Source organism: Hypomesus transpacificus, chromosome 11 (assembly GCF_021917145.1).
Source record: "Hypomesus transpacificus isolate Combined female chromosome 11, fHypTra1, whole genome shotgun sequence".
Classification (NCBI taxonomy): domain Eukaryota; kingdom Metazoa; phylum Chordata; class Actinopteri; order Osmeriformes; family Osmeridae; genus Hypomesus; species Hypomesus transpacificus.
This window is the reverse complement of record NC_061070.1, coordinates 4,495,624-4,513,812: the sequence shown is the minus strand read 5'-3', so window position 1 is coordinate 4,513,812 and position 18,189 is coordinate 4,495,624. Positions and strand designations below refer to the sequence as shown.

Here is an 18,189-nt window from a genome sequence, read left to right as displayed (position 1 = left end):
TTCACCTGGATGATTTCAGGATGTCAGCAAAGTGGTTGAGCACGGCCAGTTCCAGGTTATCTGAACTGTTTTGCCACACCTGATCAGACACACACGAGGAGGCATAAGAGGAACCCTAAACCAGTTTACCACAACTTTACGAGTTAGTTTACTACAACCTTACAAGTTACTTAACCATAACTTTACAGTTCCACCCAATCATGCATGGTTAGTATTAGCAAGTAAAGAGTGGCTGGAATTCTTTGCATGTTACTGTAACTACCTCGTATAACAGATGATAAATAAGACACGTTTATCCCTGGATGGACAAAAAAGTTGTGTTTGATGACTTTTTTACCTCCAGGTCACAAAGGAGGGCCTGGAAGGCCAGCTTGTTCCGTAGACAGGCCGGGCCAGAACCCATCTCCACAGAACCGGACAGAGACAGAACCAGCTGGAACGTCCTGCTGCTCACTAGAACACTCTTCATCTTCAACAGGAATGCCAGAAGCTAGAGACAAGAAGAGAGAGACAAAGAGAGAAAGTGATGGAGACAAAGAAAGATATATGTATAAATAAAGAGATTGATATATCGAAAAGAAGGTCCTTCATTTCCATGCACACTTTTACTACGTGAAAGTAGGGTTTTACGTAAAGCTTTTGTAAATTTGGAATAATGTAGGCTACAGAGTGTGGTCAGTGGTTAGTGACTCACCATGAGCTGCTAAACAGTGTGTGCTTACCAGTGTATGTGTGCACACATTAACCAGTGTGTGTGTGTATGTTGAAAAATACAAAGCGCATGTCTGTGTGCTAACCAGTGCGTCTGTATTTTCAAGTGTGTGTATATAACAGTATGTCTGTTAACCAGTGTGTGTGTATGTGTGTGTGTATGATAACTAGCGAGCGTGTACATTTACATTTTACATTTTAATTTAGTAATTTAGCAGACGCTCTTATCCAGAGCGACTTACAGTAAGTACAGGGACATTCCCCCCGAGGCAAGTAGGGTGAAGTGCCTTTCCCAAGGATACAACGTTATTTGGCACGGCGGGGAATCGATCCGGCAACCTTCTGATTGCTAGCCCGACTCCCTCACCGCTCAGCCATCTAATACCTTACCTTGTATCCATTGAAGCGCTTCATCTGCTGCGCTATGGCAGGACAGGTCTCCAGCACAGATAGCAGAACCTTCACCGCTGCGTACAGAGAGCCGTCGTCGGGTGCCATGGCAACCAGGCTAAGGATGACCGCGGGCCCGCCCACGTACAGGAAGCCGTTAGCGGCGCTGGTAGGAGCAAACGTCCGAACACCTGGAAGGTCGAGTCAGATAGATAACAGAGATAGATACAAATCATTGACTCATTAACTATTACTAATGACTAATTCACTCAGCAGATGCTTTCTCGTGTCCATGATAAGTCTACATTTTTTGCTTTACATTATACAGTCTCTGGATTTGGCTAATAAACATATATTAAAGACAAGAAATGTCACAATGTTGTTTTCTTATTTGTCATAGTCTTGCATGTATCACTAACATAACTATTTCTAAAGTTGAGTCATTTTACTTGGACAAAGTAAATAAATACAATGGGCAGTGTGCAAAGTTTCTTGCTAAAACTTGCTGTATGTTATCCTTGCATGTTATGTACATACATGTTTAGCTGGGTTTCAGGAGGGTAAACAGATATAGATGCACATTCCCGAACACACAAGCAGTCAGAACCTGTGACATGTTAGCCATGCTAACTCCACCTGATCTGGCCCCTGAAACAAACATGGCGGATATCAGCCTGGTGGTGTTTGAGATATGCCGAGTCATCTGTACCAAAATGTCCGACGAGGGCTGCTCCGATGGTGCGCGCCGTGCCCGCCAGGTGCTGGCTGATGTTCCGAGCCAGGAACACAGGAGCAGAGCTGTCCCTGGAAGGTATCCCTATCTGAGTGAGCACACACACACACACACTGGTTAACACACACACACACTGCTGACACACAAACACCCACACATTACACTCACACACTGCTATAACACCCACACATAACTTGACAAAGTCAGACACAATTTCACACCACACACCATGCATGAATGAGGGTGTGGTACTGTATAAAGTGTGTTTAGATAAGTGCAGGGTGGTCTAATGTCCTCCACACCTCCTTAGCGATGAGTCGGCTGTCCACCTCATTGTAGTCCTCTCTGATCTGTGCTACCGTGGTTACTGTCGCTATGGCAGGGTTGATGCCGAACGAGATCCTCTCCTCGGGAATGAGCCTGAGAGGCGGGGGGTCATCGTCGGGGCCTGTGGGGGGACACAGACAAGGTACTGCTTGAACACTGAGGTACAGAGAAGATAGAATATTACTAGAGTACACAGTCGACAGAGTACTTCTACAGTACTGAGGGTCCACCTGAAAACAGGGTGGATCGGGGTGAAAGAGGAGCTGGAAGTGTCTTAAACAATGGCCAGATATGAACACCACATACAGTATTGTTCGACCCAGTGTTGAGTTGGTGCCAGGGACTAATCGACCATGTACAGACTTGGTGCGCACACACACACCAACACACACACCTGTGGGGCGCAGGTCCAGGTAGTTGCCCATGTAGGCTGTCCCCTGAGCGTAGAGAAGGCTGACTGCCCCGGGACTCAGGACCTCCTCAAACAGGTAGGTGGGTCCCACACGCCACACCAGTGCCGCAAGCTCCTTCCACAGCGACGGAGTGCCGATGAACGCACACACGTCGATCACCGCCGTGGGATCCATGGAGGCGTACTGGCCAGGAAACGGCTGGACGTAGCGCATCTGAGGGGACGCAGAGAATGGAGGCGTTCCCCCCCGAGTCCCTCTCAGGATGCATGCTCACTGCTGTTTAAGGGGCTGACATTTGGATGACCACTCAGGCTCCTCTCCTACCTTAGCTCCTCCCACCAGCTTGCCGTTGAGGTAGGCCGACACCCGGCAACTCTTCTTGACATCCTTCGCCATGACAACGGTCAAGTGGTGCCACTGACCAGGGACCAGCTGACTGGAGCATCTAAACCTGACAGAGGTGGGCAGAGGGCTGGGCGTGCAAACCTCTGACTCCATCATGTCTGGTCAATCAATCAATCAATCAGTAAGTCAGTCAGTCAACCAGTCTATGTCTTTGCTTACCCAATCCTTTATGTATGCATTCCTTAAAGTTCATAAAACCAATCAGTCAATAATTAAGTAATCAACCAATACATTAACCAATCAACCAACCAACTAACCAGTCAGTCAATAAGCCAATCAACCAATCAAACTCCTTCTCACCCAGGAAGGTGAAAGGTTCTTCCTCGGTGGAGATGACCAGGCATCCATCGGAGGCAGAGAAGGAGACGGACAGACAGATGTACTGATGCTCTGCCCGGGACATGTGGCGGATCACGGACAGCAGCCGGACAGGGTGGGAGTCACAGGCCGACGTGAACCGGCTGACCAGGAACCAGCAGGAGAACGACAGGCCTGCTGCCGGGGGGAAACCCCGGCAGTCTGGGGGAGGAGGGGGGAGCGAGAGAAGGGAGAGGGGAGGGAACAGTTGGGGGTTGGGGGGTTAGGGAAAGGAGAGATACCTAGACATGAACCATAGTGCAGTTCGTCCTCCTCCTGCTTAGTAGTCTGCTCTCTTACCTCCTCCTATTCCTCCTGTGGGGATGGAATCTGCATTCACTCCCTTTACTGTGGCCACGGATGGCAGGAACAGACAGCTAAAAACACACGCACACACACACACACACAAAAGCACATAGAGACAAAGACAGACACAACACACAGAGACAGACAGACATAAATACACAGACATACACATGTTTATAGACAGAGCACGTCATCTTGAAAAATAAACTTTTACAGTATATGGATAGTCTTGTAGATGATGAAACTAGACAGAAACAGAATTTCAACTCCATATACTATATACTCTCCCCCTGGTCTCCTCCACCCCCACCCTCCCTCTGGTCTCCTCCACCCCCACCCTCCCTCTGGTCTCCTCCACCCCCACTCTCCCTCTGGTCTCCTCCACCCCCACCCTCCCTCTGGTCTCACCCGTAGCCGCTCTCGTTCATGTCGAACTCTACGAAGGCGGGGGAGGCGGACACTCGGTGAGGTCTGAAGCTCCGCGGCGCTGTCATGGAGACCAGGCTGATGATCTGGTGGAGGGGAATGGGCGAACCCGCCGGCGGTCCGCTGGGAGGGGTGGGGCCAAGTAGGCTGAAGGAGCGCTTCAATTGCTTGACAGCGGACGAGACTCCACCCTGGTCCTGCTCGTCCGACGATGTCATGTCTGGGCTCTGGCCTAGAGGACGACACGCACACCATCATTACTGCACTCCTACTGCACATGGCACTGTACGTGTATGGACGAGGGTTATGATAGTGTACACACACGTGTAATAACCGTCACATCAGCAGAGACATTACTGAGGATTTCTGTGAGACTGCACTTCAGTGTCTGAAGTCTTATGAACAGTCTCTGATACAGTGACTGTGCCTTCCACATCATAACACGAGCTAACCGTAGGTCTCTGTACCGTTTGAGACTGAAGGGGTGCATTGTGGGTGAGTCTCTGGAGCAGGGGGGAGGGCAGCCATCTTGTCTGCTGAGCACATGAGCGGCTCTCCCAGACACAGGAAACGCCTGAGAAACCAAACATCACATCAAGACTGATGTTTCTTTTTATTATTATTATTTAGTCTGTAGTCGTCCACACAGAATCCTCCTAAGGAGGAGCAACAGACCTGATGTCGGTGTGTGTGAATATGCAAAAGTGTGTGTGTTTACAGTGTGTCCATGAGTGTTTGTACAGTATGCGTGTGTGTGTGTGTGTGTCTACAGCATGTGTGTGTGTCAGACCTGAGATCAGCCTGTGATATGGAGTGGGAGGACAGCTTCTCCAGAATGCGGGTGACGGGCAGGTGGAGCGGGTGCTGGGTCTGGAGCAGCATGACCTGGCAGTGGGTCAGCAGGGTGGACACCAGCCCCGCCTCACACATGATCTGGCGGTTACGCTCCGACATCACCATGGCCTGGATGTGGTGCGCCACAGAGAACTGTACCTCCATAGATAGCTGCGGGCGAGAGAGGGAGAGAGGGAGCAAGAGGGGGAGAGACAGAGAGAAGGAGAAAGAGAGGGGGAGAGAAGAGAGAGAGAGGGGGCAAGAGGGGCAGGGGGAGAAAGAAAGGGGGAGGGGAGAGAGAGAGAAGGCAGAGAGAGAGAGAGAGAGAGAGAGAGAGAGAGAGAGAGAGAGAGAGAGAGAGAGAGAGAGAGAGAGAGAGAGAGAGAGAGGAATGAATCTCTACCTACCCTCGAGAAACTCCAGATGGACAAGCATCGTGACAAGAACGAACAGGTTCCATAACATGTTCTTTCCCAGGAGGTGCTAATAATCAACAAGTAGTAATCCATCTGGCCACCCGTGTCCACCACACCCCACTTACACGTACATATGTATATGCGCATAGGTTATTCTTGGCTTAGGTCATTCTTAGTTGACACTGTAGGTGAATAATTCTTATTTACATTGTATACAGTGTTGATAAGTATCACAAGTCATTTAGATTAGGACTTATTTAACTTTTTTCAGAGCGGATGTAGGGACACTTTGTTCTATACAGTTATGTAAAGCCACCATACAAAGCTACCATCCCACACCTGTATTCCAGAGTGAAAAACATGGCAGCAGTGACTCTCTAGAGTGTAACCAGTCTGGCAGAGGGTACCTGAGTGTCCTCCAGAGTAAATACAGCAGGCAGCAGGGTCATCATGACTCTGACTGCTCCAGGATACAGAATGGTCTGGTCACAGGTGAACCTGACCACAGCAGAACACACAGTCATCCTCCACTCTCTGACAGCTGGACACTTCCTTTCACCTTCTCCATCTCCTCCTCATCCTACCTCAGATGCATTCCCTATCAATATTTGACACCCCGCCCGCCCTTACCATCCTGCTCCTCACCAATCAGAACACTGGGAGATAAACCAATCAGGGCACAGAGAGACAGACTTGCCTGTAGTTCGATTGGCTGCCGACGGAGGAGACGCTGTAGGCAGGGTTTCTGCTCCCCCCCTGAGGCTCCTCCGGCCTGGACGGAGGTTCTCCTCCTCCTCCTGCTCCCTGGCTCTCCCCCTCCCTCCCCAGCGGCCCCCCCAGCTCCTGAGCAGTCCAGGTCCCAGTGGAGAACTGGTCCAGGTAGGAGAGCAGTCGGACGCAGGCCTGTAAACGGGGGGGCAGGGGGGGCTCAGGGGACGAGGAAGACAAGGGGGTCTCAGCCAGCTCTACAAACTTGTGGAAGCTCTTTCCTTGGGACCAGCTGTCCTCCAGAGCCCTCTGACTCTGGTTGGTCTCCCTGGGCCAGTCCCCGGTCTCAGCCCAGTCCTGCTGCCCTGGCCCCTGGTTCCAGAAGCAGCCCAGCTGGGCCAACGCCTCAGCTAGCTTCTCGTAGAACCCGCCTGTCTGGAAGTGGTGTGCATTGACGGGGTGGACGTGCACGGCCAGGGCCAGGGTGTGGAGGGTGAGGAGGAGAAGGTCCAGGACCGTCTGGTCGCCCAGGGAGCCCCATACCCCCCCTTGGGGCCGGGGAGGGTCGGCCAAGGCCCCCTCCATGTCCACGACCAGGGAGAGGAGACCGCTGAAGCCTCCGGCTCGCCTGAACGCGTCCCAACTGTTTGGGTTCTCCAGCACCTTCAACACAGACTGGAGAGGGCATAGAAGAGTCAGGCTCACACGCCCACTGAGACATACGCACACAGACACACGGACACACAAGACATTGGTGTGTCCGGGACTCCCCAGACACACCAATAGATGACTGAATTTAGGCTACAAAGTGATTACACCCCATCAAAGATACTCTGAAAGAGGAGAGGAAAGAGTGCATTCACTGATAACAAACCAACCCATCTCCAGCCTCTTAAATAGTTATTTCCAGTCAATTAAAACAAGCTGGCCATGATGCGATGAAACAGAGACACAACATAAATATATAGATAAACCATAAATCATTTCTGGTAACCATTTTTGAGAGCTCAGTTGAATCAGATTAGCCTGATTTTATAAGGGCAGCTAATACATCAGCTAGGTAATGTGTGTCCCACGACGCAGGGACAAATCTCATTAACACTGAAGCAATCGCAATGGCTCTCAACACACTGCAACCTGGCCACAGTCAATTTGATTGCCACCTGCTTTAATCCATTTAACAAACATGAATGCACACACACACACGGCCACATGCACGTTTTACACACACACACACACACGCACACACACACACACACACACAATGCTGCGCAGACACACACACACAAACAGGACTACATACACAAGCAAACATGGTCTCCCTGCCATGTATAATAGTGCAGGTGTACAGTAGGTCTAATTTATTTAGGAGTAATCAGATGAGAAACATCCAGAGATGCTGTAGGGTCCTCATCTTCAGACAGGGCCACAGCACAATGCCGGCGGGGTAATCAAATTGTGCTGGAGTTAACAGCTAAACCTGTATTAGCAAATCAATCTGTGTTTGTCCATAATGCAATCAAATGCAATTACTGTTTAAACGGATTACCATTCGTTAGGAAAAAGAACGTGAATGAGCGTTTTTCACACACTAAAACAATGGGATGGCGTGTGTTTGGGTGTATTTGTGTCTGCATGTACCTGTATGTGTGTGTGTGTGTGTGTGTGTGTACCTGCAGCAGGTCTTGCTTGAGGCCCAGCTCGTGCTGTGTGGAGGAGCAGAGGGCTCCTATGGCCGTGCTCATGAACTCCTCGGGGTTCACCTCACAAAGCTGCTCCAGCACAGCCAGGGTGGGCCCGCGGTACTGCTCCTCATCCAGGAAGATCTTCATGTAGGGAACCATGCCCAGCTCCCGCACAGACACTGGGACACGGACACACACACACCACAAGACGTGCATTGACACACACACACACACACACACACAGATGCGTACACACATAAACACAGAGAAATGCGTAGACACACGTTCATAGATACACACACAAAATGACTTTAATACAATTGGATGACTGTTCAATAGGGGTACTCGTATCCTCAGGGCAAATGTGATGAGTGTGTGTACCAGTGTTTCTGACAGAGCGTAGTGTCAGGGCTGCCACTACGTTGAGCATGCTGGTGGTCAGAGCTCTCTCCCCGTTCTCCACGCCTGAGTGCTCCTGCACGCCTGAAGCACAGCCCGGGTCAGAGGTCACAGGTCAGTACTGAGTATGAACGCACCTTGAGGGAAAGGGAACGTGTGTGTGTGTGTGTGTACACCTGTGGCAGAGGCGCCAGCCTTGCGGAGGATCTTGGCCCTGCGCTTCAGCTCCAACAGCACCATCTCCAGCAGCCCTCCCTCACTCAGGACGTCCGACAGCAGCCCGCTCCGCACCGTCAGCCTTGGGGGGAAGGGGACAAAGAAGGAGATCAGGGAAGAGTAAGGGTAGATGTAGGAGGGAGGAGGAGACAGAAGCATGAAGGAAGATTACCGATCAATTTGAAGGAGAACAAAAAATCTCCTGGATGTATGATCTCTGTCAACAGCATAGAGGCCAGGTTAGACTTTTTCAGTGCCTATGGTACTGTACGTACTCATTATCCATGAACAAGTACCACGATACCTCTATTATCATGAGTAGCAACATGTATGAGTTTGATGGCGAATCTCTCACAGAAACACAGGCACTACTCGGCAACACATTTGACATTCATGTTACATTCACTTCCATAAATAGCAATAGTATGTAGTGGTACAATTTAGGAACTGCTGCGTAATTGAACGGTATTACGTGTGTTACCGCTACTTTGCTACAGGTACACTCACGTGTAGAAGCAGTCGAGGGCCATCACTCCAAACTCCACCCCCGCCACGCTCCCAGCTACGCCCCCTGTCCAGCTCTGCTTCAGCACGCCCTGCACCGCACGCAAGACCTCATGGGGGATGTAGTTCAGCTGGAATACCACCTACAGGAAACATCATCATGGATATACTGTAGTTTAGTCAGTAGGGAGTCAGATGGCTGAGCGGTTAGGGAATCGGGCTATTAATCAGAAGGTTGCCGGTTCGATTCCTGGCCGTGCAGAACGACGTTGTGTCCCTGGGCAAGGCACTTTACCGTACTAGCCTCGGGGGGAATGTCCCTGCACTAACTGTAAATCACTCTGGATAAGAGCGTCTGCTAAATGACTAAATGTAGTTTGCCCATTACATGATGCAATGGTTGAGACTGTTGGATAGATTGAATGCGTGTTTGTTTTCCTAATGCATGTGTGCTTGTACCGTGTATGTGTGTGTGTGTGTACCTACCTACTTACTGCATGTGTGCTTGTACTGTATGTGTGTGTATGTATCTACCTACTGTATATATGTGTGTGGGAAGTTTGTGTGTGCTTGTGTGTCCTACAACCATACACACCATCTCAACCATTGAGAAGAACAGTTTGTGGACGGGGGCGGGCTTTCTCCACACGCAGGTGGCAATCTGAGCCAGGGATTGGACAGACCACTCCAGGAGGAAGAAGTTCGAGCTGTCCCATTCCCACACGGTCCGGATGGTCCGCAGGATGTGACAACACAGCAGCATGTCCTCCGAACGCAGGAAGGAGGTCTGGAGGAGACGGAAAGCTGACAGATTCTTTACTGAGAGGCCTGGGCGAGGGAGAGGGGGGAGGGGGGCAGAAGAAGGAGAGGATTAGGGCATAGCTTCAGTTAGTTTAGTTGAGTTGTACTTTTTGCACAGCCTAAGGGCACCCAAAGCTACATTAGCGGCATGGCCGTGGGAAAATATTGAGAACAAGGAGTGGGGGGGGGGGGGGGACTTAACAGAATTGGACCTGCAGGAATGAGTGTGCATATAGTTGCTTAACCGACAACATTGATCAAATATACCGCCGCGGCTTGACTATGCGGAGTGCTTGTACGCTGTCCGTGTTGCTCATTGTCAACCTTGATACAAAAAATATATATTTGAATAAAGAAAGCTGTCTTACGCTTAATTAATTTTATTTCTCTGTTTTTGGCTAAAAACAGGGAGCAACAGGTACCCCTACTTTCCGCAGCTATGCTTAGCGGCAAATTACTTTTTGTGGTACCTGCAAAACTGTTTTTTTTTGGCATGTTCTATTTGTGATACTGCTGTCTTGACAGAGACTGCATTCAGGACATTATTTATTAAGTTATAGTACTCATAAAATGGAATATTGAAGTTCAGAAGCTGTTGTTGCATTTTTCTTCTGATATCAGTTATGGCTGCATTGTATCTGGTAGCTAAGATTTTGTTTTTGCTCTGTGCCTGTGTTGTTCCTTGACTCTGACTGTACTCTATGTGTACTATGTTGCTTTGGATAAAAGCAGCTGCTAAATAAATTAAATAAATGCAACAGTACATAAAATCCTTACATCCTAAAGTGTGTACAGAGAAGAGCAGAGGTTTGTCATCTTACAACCAACCATGTCACTAAAGTCTCTACATTTAAATTTGAAGTAAACTCTAAGGTTGGTGCTGCAGGAACATTAACTCCACATTGAGCTGGACTCCGTATGTATCTACACCACAATGAGACTAAAACCAGATGTTAAATAAATAGTCCACATCAACAACATTGTGTTTCACGTTCAGCTTCAAGCAGTAGAATTAAAACCAGGTTTGTTCTAGTTTACGGAGGAGCATTCATCATATTATGCTCTCACAAGGTCACAGAGGTGCAAACGTTAAATCACAAACAACTTCCACTGAAATCTTCCCCCTGAATCCAGTTACACATACACGGACGGACGGAAAACTAATGATCTTGAGCGCATTAAGACCAGAGAAAAAGCATCTTCCCTCACCCTGATAAAGTTTGGAGTAAACATTGTCAAAATATTCAAGGACAGTGTTAGATTTGGGAAATGTTGTGAGGTAAATAAATATATAAGTGGCTGGTAATAAGATTCATTCTCAGCCTGAATTGAAATCACATCAGTGATAAATAAGATCAGTGGAAGACCTAGCTCTGTCTGCTGGCACAGAATCCTCCTCTAGGTGATGAATGCGTGCGTGTGTGTACACATTGCTATAAATGAGCAGGATCCTTATACTAGTGTCAGACTGTGAGTGAGTGTGTGTGTGTGTGTGTGAGTGCGTGCGTGCCCGTGTGATAGATGGCTGGGAGCGGTAGGCTGCTGGTGAATGAATGCGGGGTGTCCTAACACAGTTAGAGGAGTAAGCTCCACTTCATCATCCCAGACATAATCACCTCAGCCTCCAGTTAACCTGAAGGGTGGGGGGCTGGCTGTTGCACTGTTAAAGAGAGTGCGCGTGTGTGTGTGTGTCTGTCTTTCTGTGTGTTCTGTTACGGTTTTAGGTGTGGGCCCATTAAGCAAGGTTATGGTCAGGATAAGAAGATAAGAGTTCAAAGGTTAAGGGAGTGTTTTTTGAACCCAGGTCAGGGAATGATTACTGGGGATCGGGGAGGGTTGGAAGGGTGTGGTATGGGCCTGTGAAGGATCATGATCAGGGTCAGAGGTCAGACCAGCCCAGACCTGATGGCCTGGACACCCAGTTTAGGATCAGCCTGCGGTAGAGGAGGGAGGGCTAGCATAACGTATGACCTAGGCTTGGGCCAGGATGGGCTAGGGTTAGTGCTGGTTAGGCTAGGGTTATCGACGGGTCTAGTGCAGGTAAGTGTTTGGTGACAGCTGGGGTTATGATTAGGGTTAGTGCTGGTTAGGGTGTGGGCTGAGGTTAAAACTGACCTACCGTAGGTGAGCGACGGGACAAACTTGAAGCCTGGAGGTTGGGGGTTGCTGACACACAGGGCCACCTTGAGCTCGTTCTTCCCCAGGAGGCACAGTGAGGCCAGCAGGGCCAGGAGCTCCTGCACAGGCTGGAAATCCTCACCACTCACCCCCTCCTCACACCTGGAGACCAAAACAAACCCCGTAGCTTAGCTTAGTAACACCTCATTTTCACAGCTAGGCAGAGTAGGATACAACTTAATTCACACAAAAGGGTTTTGCTTGTCACATAAAAGAGAATGACAGACTGGAAATAATGTGAGTAATAATGTATTTGATTTGTAAAGCAACGCCCTCTACTCTCCAGCTCTCCAACAGGGGACAATAATAAGGGTGAGAGGACTTAAAGATGACTCAGGAAAACAACAATTTATCCCGTCATTCTATCCATCGCCCCCTCCCTCCCCATCCTCAGAACCCCTCCTCATCCTCCCCTCACCGAGTCATGATGGCCTGTAGGACTGTGTATCCATCGTTAGTCTCAAACTCGTTGAACAGGGCATGGCTGAGAGGAAAGGAGTCTCGGACAAAACTGAACACGCTGACCGCCACCTCGGCCAGGACGGGCCCAGGAACCCGCTCACACATCCCCTGGAGGTTCTGGGTACAGATACGTACACAGTTCTTAGCTGGGGGGAGAAGAGTGGGGGGGGGGGGGGAGAGAGAGAGAGTGAGAGAGAGAGAGTGACAGCAGAAAAATTGATATAGAGGGATAAACGGTAGAGGGAGGACGGGGCAGAGAAATTTGAAAATTGGTGGTACAAAAAAAAAAGTTCGACAGGAACTTCTAAACATCCTCAAACAAATTCATAAAGAAGGTTGAGCAGACCTCAAACAGGTCCTTCAAGCCATCAACAACCCCTACAATGCCATACTTAACACCAAACCCGCTTCCTGACAGCCTTATGATCTACACACAAACAACCAACAAACTACCCACCGCCTCCTCCACCCAGTCTGGCTCCATGTTCTGGAACATCTGAGTGGATAATGAGATCTGGACATCATGTGGACCAGCTCTGGGACTATCCTGAGATGACTAGTCATCATGTGCTCTGGTGGCTCAACATTCTCTCTGCTCACTGCCCTTGTGTGTGGACAACTTTGTAGGTTGTAGGCATTGTGCGTGTGCGTTTGTGTATTCAGATACAAAAGCCAGTTGAAATCTACTGTATCAATGTATTACACGATTCTGCATGTGGTTCATATCTCAGGTCGTGTGTGAGTGAGAGAGATTGTTTTTCTCACCCTGCAGGTTGGTGACGGTATTGCGTGCCTGTGCAGCAGACACAGCCCTGAGGAGGCGGCCAGCCTGGTGCCTCCAGGGGGCGCTGGTCTGGTCCCACAGCGACGTGAGCGCGATGATGAGGCACTGGAGCTCCGCCGTGTCCACCATCTCCTCCACACTGGCCTGCTGCTGGCAGAGTTGCAGGAGAACCTGAGGGGGGGGGTGGGGGGGGGGGTGTGGAGGGGGATGACAGAGGTGGAAGGTGGGATGAGCAGGGGCAGGGTGGATGGTGGAGGGGGGCGGAGGCTGTGGGTGGGACGGAATGGGGGTGGGGTGGCATGCGGTGGGCGTGGGGGGTTATGGAGTCACTATCACTACAGTGTTTCTGTTAGGATCATGTCAACTAGGATTCTAGGGACATCCCCGTGGTTATGTAGCTACTGAGAGGTGGTGGTCACCTGGATGAGAAGTTCCTGGAAGCTCCTCTCTCCTTCACAGGTCTCTCTCTTGGCTGGCAGAGACACCAGCAGGTACAGACACTTCATCAGAGCTGCAGGCAGACCTGGCTTCACCGATGACTGCACCTCCTACACACACACACGCGCGTGCACAAATCACCCCCCGAAAAGACACGTACACAAAAAGAGTTCACAGTTTCACTTCCAGGAAGCTACGACTAAGGTGACAGCTCAGACTATCTAACTGCAGCCCCACTCACCGGGCCCTGGGCCGTGAGCAGGCACAGGCCCTTCAGCAACATCCATCCGGAAACATCCGTCTGTCTGTCCTCTCCATCCCTCTGGTCCTTCTGTCCGTCCACTGACTTCTGGAAGAACAGCTGTACCTCGTAGCGAGCGTCCTCTAGGGAGCCCAGAACCACGAAGAGCGATCAAACACAGCTCACAGCATGAGTGTGTGCCGGTGAGGGTGTGTGCGTGGGTGTGATGCATTAGGGAATCAAGGGGGTCAAAGGGCACCTACTTCTCTCTTCAGAGAAAAACAGAACTATGGACTTCTTGTAAACGTACTCTGTTAACCTTCATGCAAGCAGATACAGGACATACTGTATATACATGTCACCGGCAGGTGACCGGTTTTTTTTCACACTGATTTTTTTCACGTTTCTGCAATTATTCAGACTTAAAATTTGCGGAATTCCGCTAGCCTTCCTGTTCTTATGTCGGAGCAAACAAAAATGTTCCACAACAGTTTGACGTCGAATATGGTCGATTGAATGTTGACAGACTTTGCAAAAAAGTATTGATCAATTTTCATGAAGATCGTCTCTGGCCCTGTCTCTTTCTGTATTTCTGGCCGATAAGTGTTTCCTTTTCATTGTATTTGAAAATCTGAGTCGGAATCCGTGCCGGAATTCTGCGCCAGCGTATTACGTTTGGGCCTGGTCATCGGACATACAGACAACCTCCTGTACATGCTATGCTGTGTTTCATCAGCTACTGTAGGTGTGCACGTGTTGAGTGAGAGGGTACGTGTTTGGAGGTCAGAGCCCCTATACCTGCAGGCCGCTCAGCCAGTCTGGACAGGATGTGAGTGACCATGGTCTCGGCTGTGACAGCAGCCAGAGCTCTCAGGTCCACGGCCTCCATGCCTCGGTCTCCATCCTCACACACCTCGCGCCACACACAGGCAGGAGACGATTCGAGAGGAGAGGAGAGACGGAGGCGAGATGGAGGAGACAGGGGAAAGAGTGAAAGATGACAAGGAAAGGCAAGTACACGGTAAGAGAGAGAGGAGAGAAGAGAGACATAGATCGAGAGAAGAGAATGCGAGAAAGAAAAAGAGAGACAGAGATGGTAATAGAAAGAGAGAAGGAGAGAGAGACAGAAGACAAGTCAATCTACTACAGTTATACGTTGTGGAACAAAGTCCAAGAGCTCAGAAGTTTTCACTTCCCTATTTTGTTTATATCACAGATCTACACAAATTCACTATCTTGCTTTCTAATTCACACTTAAGAAAGAAACCAGTCAAAAGCAGCAACCTATTTATAACCATTCACCTTGCCATATGCCATCAGAGGCTTACACAGGTTTACACTGAGTCAGAGAGAGAGGCCTTACACATTACCAGTCCAATCCCAGAGAGCAGATCAGGAGGCATGTGATATGGTGTGTGTCTGTGAGTGTGTGTGTGTGTGCACTGAGCAACACGTGCAGGACCCCCAGCCTACTTCAGGGGTGCTTACGTGTGCAGCTATAAGCCTGATCAATGGGTTTACACACAGGTCATCGAAAGGATTCAGAATGCGTGTTGTGTGTGTGGTCACTGGGAGTCATTTTAACCTAATTCAAACTGGTTGCGTAAGAAAGGACAGGCTAATTCATGTGATTCTGAGAAACGAGTCTTCTATACAGAGACCACTTGCTAGCTAACCAGACATGTTACTTAACCGTGAGAAGCTGCCAGTCAAACAGTATTCTACACTGTCCTTGTCACCAATCTGTTGATCAGGGAGGTGAATGAAGTGAATAGACCTCAACATGATCTGTTAGAAACAGCCTGCAAGGCCCTTCAACCATCCAGCCTCCATGCAGACATGAGCCGGCTGACAGAACGGCAAACAAATAGACAGACAGATACGTAGACAGACAAATCATGCAGGCAGGCCGACAGATAGCCAGCAAAGCCCTTTAGTCATCCAGCCTCCAGACAGATAAGCAGGCAGACAGACAACCCTAACATACCTGTATATAGAGACGTAGAACTCTACATAGGTGTTCCTCTCTTTGGATAGGTGGGAGCTGATTGTGTGTGTCCAGCTGATGTAGCTGCTCTCTGAGGGCCAGCAGGGGCCTGGGGCCCCTTGAGGCCACTGTTTGTCCTCCAGCGCCCCCCACCGTCCCTGCCTCCCCCTTCAACTCCAGGGAAACAAACAGCTCACCAGAGGCACTCAGCTCCCCAGTCTCCTTATTGATCCTCTCCACGTCTCTCATACGCTCCTGGGGAGAGATAAGGGGGAGATAGAGAGGGGTAGAGTGAGGGGAAAGCAGAGGTAGAGTGAGGGGAAATCAGATACAAGAAAAAGATTTCCAGATTTACTGTACATTCTTCTTACTGTCACATTCTACAATGGAACAGACAAACACACACACAAGCACTCTCCAAAACCCGAGTGGCTTGTTTTAACATGTCTAGTGCATTAACTGTAGCTACAAAGTGATGTTAGAGTCTCAATCCCAAGACTGTCGGTTGTTTGCAGCATAAGCTTATTTGGGCGCGCTGTAAATTAAGAGTTCAGCATGCCTGTCGCATTCTACATTCTCTTCACAGTCCTGAGAGTTCTAACATAACTATCTAACAACAGTATAGGATCTGAGCAGTCTTGTGATGTCAGATGAAAGGGAAGGAGCCTGCTCAGAGACAGGCATGCATTCCTGCCTCTGTCCAACCGTGTGTTCGAGTGTGTGTGTGTCCTCTCATAACTGTCTAAATCCTAGTTAAAGGGGAATTTAATTACCTCAGGAACTCAGACACACACACACACATTCTCTAGTGATGCACATGAATACCTAGGGAGAAGACCTCAACAGAACAGAAACATTACAATATAGACTCAGTTCATGAGGGCTGGAGAAGTTTCACTGAAACACTAGTGGAAAGACAATTCAATATATCTGGGTGAGAACACCCCTATGTTAGGTGAATCCTCTCTCTCTGTCTTTCCCTTTATTTCTCTGAGTCTCCTAGTCTCGACAAACAGGTTTAACAATTTTCAAAAGGTATTTTAAGAGGTTGCACATACTTTGTACTTGTGAATGGAGTGTACACACACAGACTTCATCCTCTTAAATACACATACACACACCAACATGCCATGAGTACAATGACAACATAAACAGAAGTGAATGCTACCCAGCCCAACAGCAAGATATACAAGACCAATTAGACAGCTTGGCTTGCTGCCAGGTAAGTATCTCTGTAGCACTGCTTACCTGAGTCATCTGCCACCCGTCTCTATGATGCTCACACCAGCCAGCGGTTGAGCTTCTCCAGAGTGGTGTTCCTCTCTCTCTCTCTCTCTTTCTTTCTTTCTTTCACTCTCTCTCCCTGTCTTCCCGTTCCTAGACAACCAATCAGTGTCCTTGCACCCTTCTTTCTCCCATGACAGGGTTTGTCTTCTCAGGCCTGCGTGACTTTAGTCTCCGTCCCTCAGTGCTGGGCCTTGTCAGTCCTCTCGTTAATCTGAGCAGAGAGCAGAATTGTCTGAACTTTAGCACAACGATCCGATCTTACATCAGCTGCCCGGCACAGGTCATGTGCTTTACTTCCTTAGAGAGGGTTGAAAGCAGAAGTGAGTAGCTCTGTTGTTCTCCAAGCTCAAGGGCTCCTCCCCTGCCTCGATAAAATGCTCTCCCTTCTATGCTTCATGAGCTTTTCACAGCATTGTCATGTTGTTGTTGTTGGCATGCAGTCGTGAATTACAGGAAGGTTTCTAAACTCAAGTCCCATGCCAACCAGGTTTAACCAGGAAATAACAAGAAATGCTTGCCTAATGTGCATGAGTATTGCATTGATGCTCGGGTTATCCGTCTTTCAGTACTTTTATCAACAGTAATCAATACATTGCTGTCTTGCAATAACTTGACTTACCTACTGGGAGAAACACTACTGCACTAGCAAATTGATTTACTCAACCCAAAGCAACACTGCTGAATGTGAGTTTGGTTGAAGTCAATAGCGCCATCGTGTGTAGAACAAGATGACACGCAGATTGCAGGCAATTCCTATCGAAATTTAGAGCTGTAGTTAGATTTTCTGTTAGTGTTGACCAACAGAACAACAGTAGGGCCTATTAAGGTGACAGATTAACAGTATCACTAAAGAACAACATGTTGCAGGGCTCTCAATTCTCACGCATTCGCCACGCCAAACCTTTGATAAAACTTTAGGGCCCTGTTCATATGATGTATTTCGGCTACTCCGTTTAATTAGCCGTAAAGCACACCACAGAAGCACAACGATTAAGTAGCCCTTATTAGCACCCCGTGAGCAGATATAGTCCACAGCTCTTACCTTTAATTTTGCCTGGTCACTCTGGTTCACATAATACCTTCCACATAATATAGAAGCTGTGATCTGAAGGAAAAACTTATTTCAGTTGACTAGTTTTTTGTTCTAAATTAATAACCAATTAAAAAAATGTAAGTCAGGG

The 18,189-nt window shown here is 48.9% G+C and overlaps 1 protein-coding gene across 2 annotated transcripts in view; it reads right to left on the bottom strand.

Moving 5' to 3' along the window:
* wdfy4 (WDFY family member 4) overlaps nt 1-18,189 on the bottom strand; it is a 52,579-nt gene that overhangs the window by 33,423 nt on the left and 967 nt on the right. The window contains exons 1-28 of one of the 2 annotated variants that reach the window (XM_047030200.1): nt 18,051-18,154; nt 16,970-17,219; nt 15,722-15,976; nt 14,533-14,647; nt 13,735-13,877; nt 13,475-13,603; nt 13,037-13,226; nt 12,228-12,417; nt 11,751-11,911; nt 9,426-9,658; nt 8,834-8,973; nt 8,287-8,408; nt 8,093-8,194; nt 7,700-7,890; nt 6,016-6,701; nt 5,726-5,816; nt 4,859-5,073; nt 4,536-4,642; nt 4,051-4,300; nt 3,637-3,713; nt 3,280-3,498; nt 2,899-3,077; nt 2,556-2,787; nt 2,137-2,282; nt 1,811-1,922; nt 1,102-1,292; nt 338-490; nt 6-79 (exon numbers count right to left, since the gene is read on the bottom strand). In XM_047030200.1, coding sequence (XP_046886156.1) covers nt 6-79; nt 338-490; nt 1,102-1,292; nt 1,811-1,922; nt 2,137-2,282; nt 2,556-2,787; nt 2,899-3,077; nt 3,280-3,498; nt 3,637-3,713; nt 4,051-4,300; nt 4,536-4,642; nt 4,859-5,073; nt 5,726-5,816; nt 6,016-6,701; nt 7,700-7,890; nt 8,093-8,194; nt 8,287-8,408; nt 8,834-8,973; nt 9,426-9,658; nt 11,751-11,911; nt 12,228-12,417; nt 13,037-13,226; nt 13,475-13,603; nt 13,735-13,877; nt 14,533-14,647; nt 15,722-15,976; nt 16,970-16,978 — 4,712 coding nt within the window. In that variant the 5' untranslated portion in view covers nt 16,979-17,219; nt 18,051-18,154. Of the gene's footprint in view, nt 1-5; nt 80-337; nt 491-1,101; nt 1,293-1,810; nt 1,923-2,136; nt 2,283-2,555; nt 2,788-2,898; nt 3,078-3,279; nt 3,499-3,636; nt 3,714-4,050; nt 4,301-4,535; nt 4,643-4,858; nt 5,074-5,725; nt 5,817-6,015; nt 6,702-7,699; nt 7,891-8,092; nt 8,195-8,286; nt 8,409-8,833; nt 8,974-9,425; nt 9,659-11,750; nt 11,912-12,227; nt 12,418-13,036; nt 13,227-13,474; nt 13,604-13,734; nt 13,878-14,532; nt 14,648-15,721; nt 15,977-16,969; nt 17,220-18,050; nt 18,155-18,189 lie in introns of those variants that run through there. The other variant, XM_047030201.1, reaches the window with a different exon arrangement.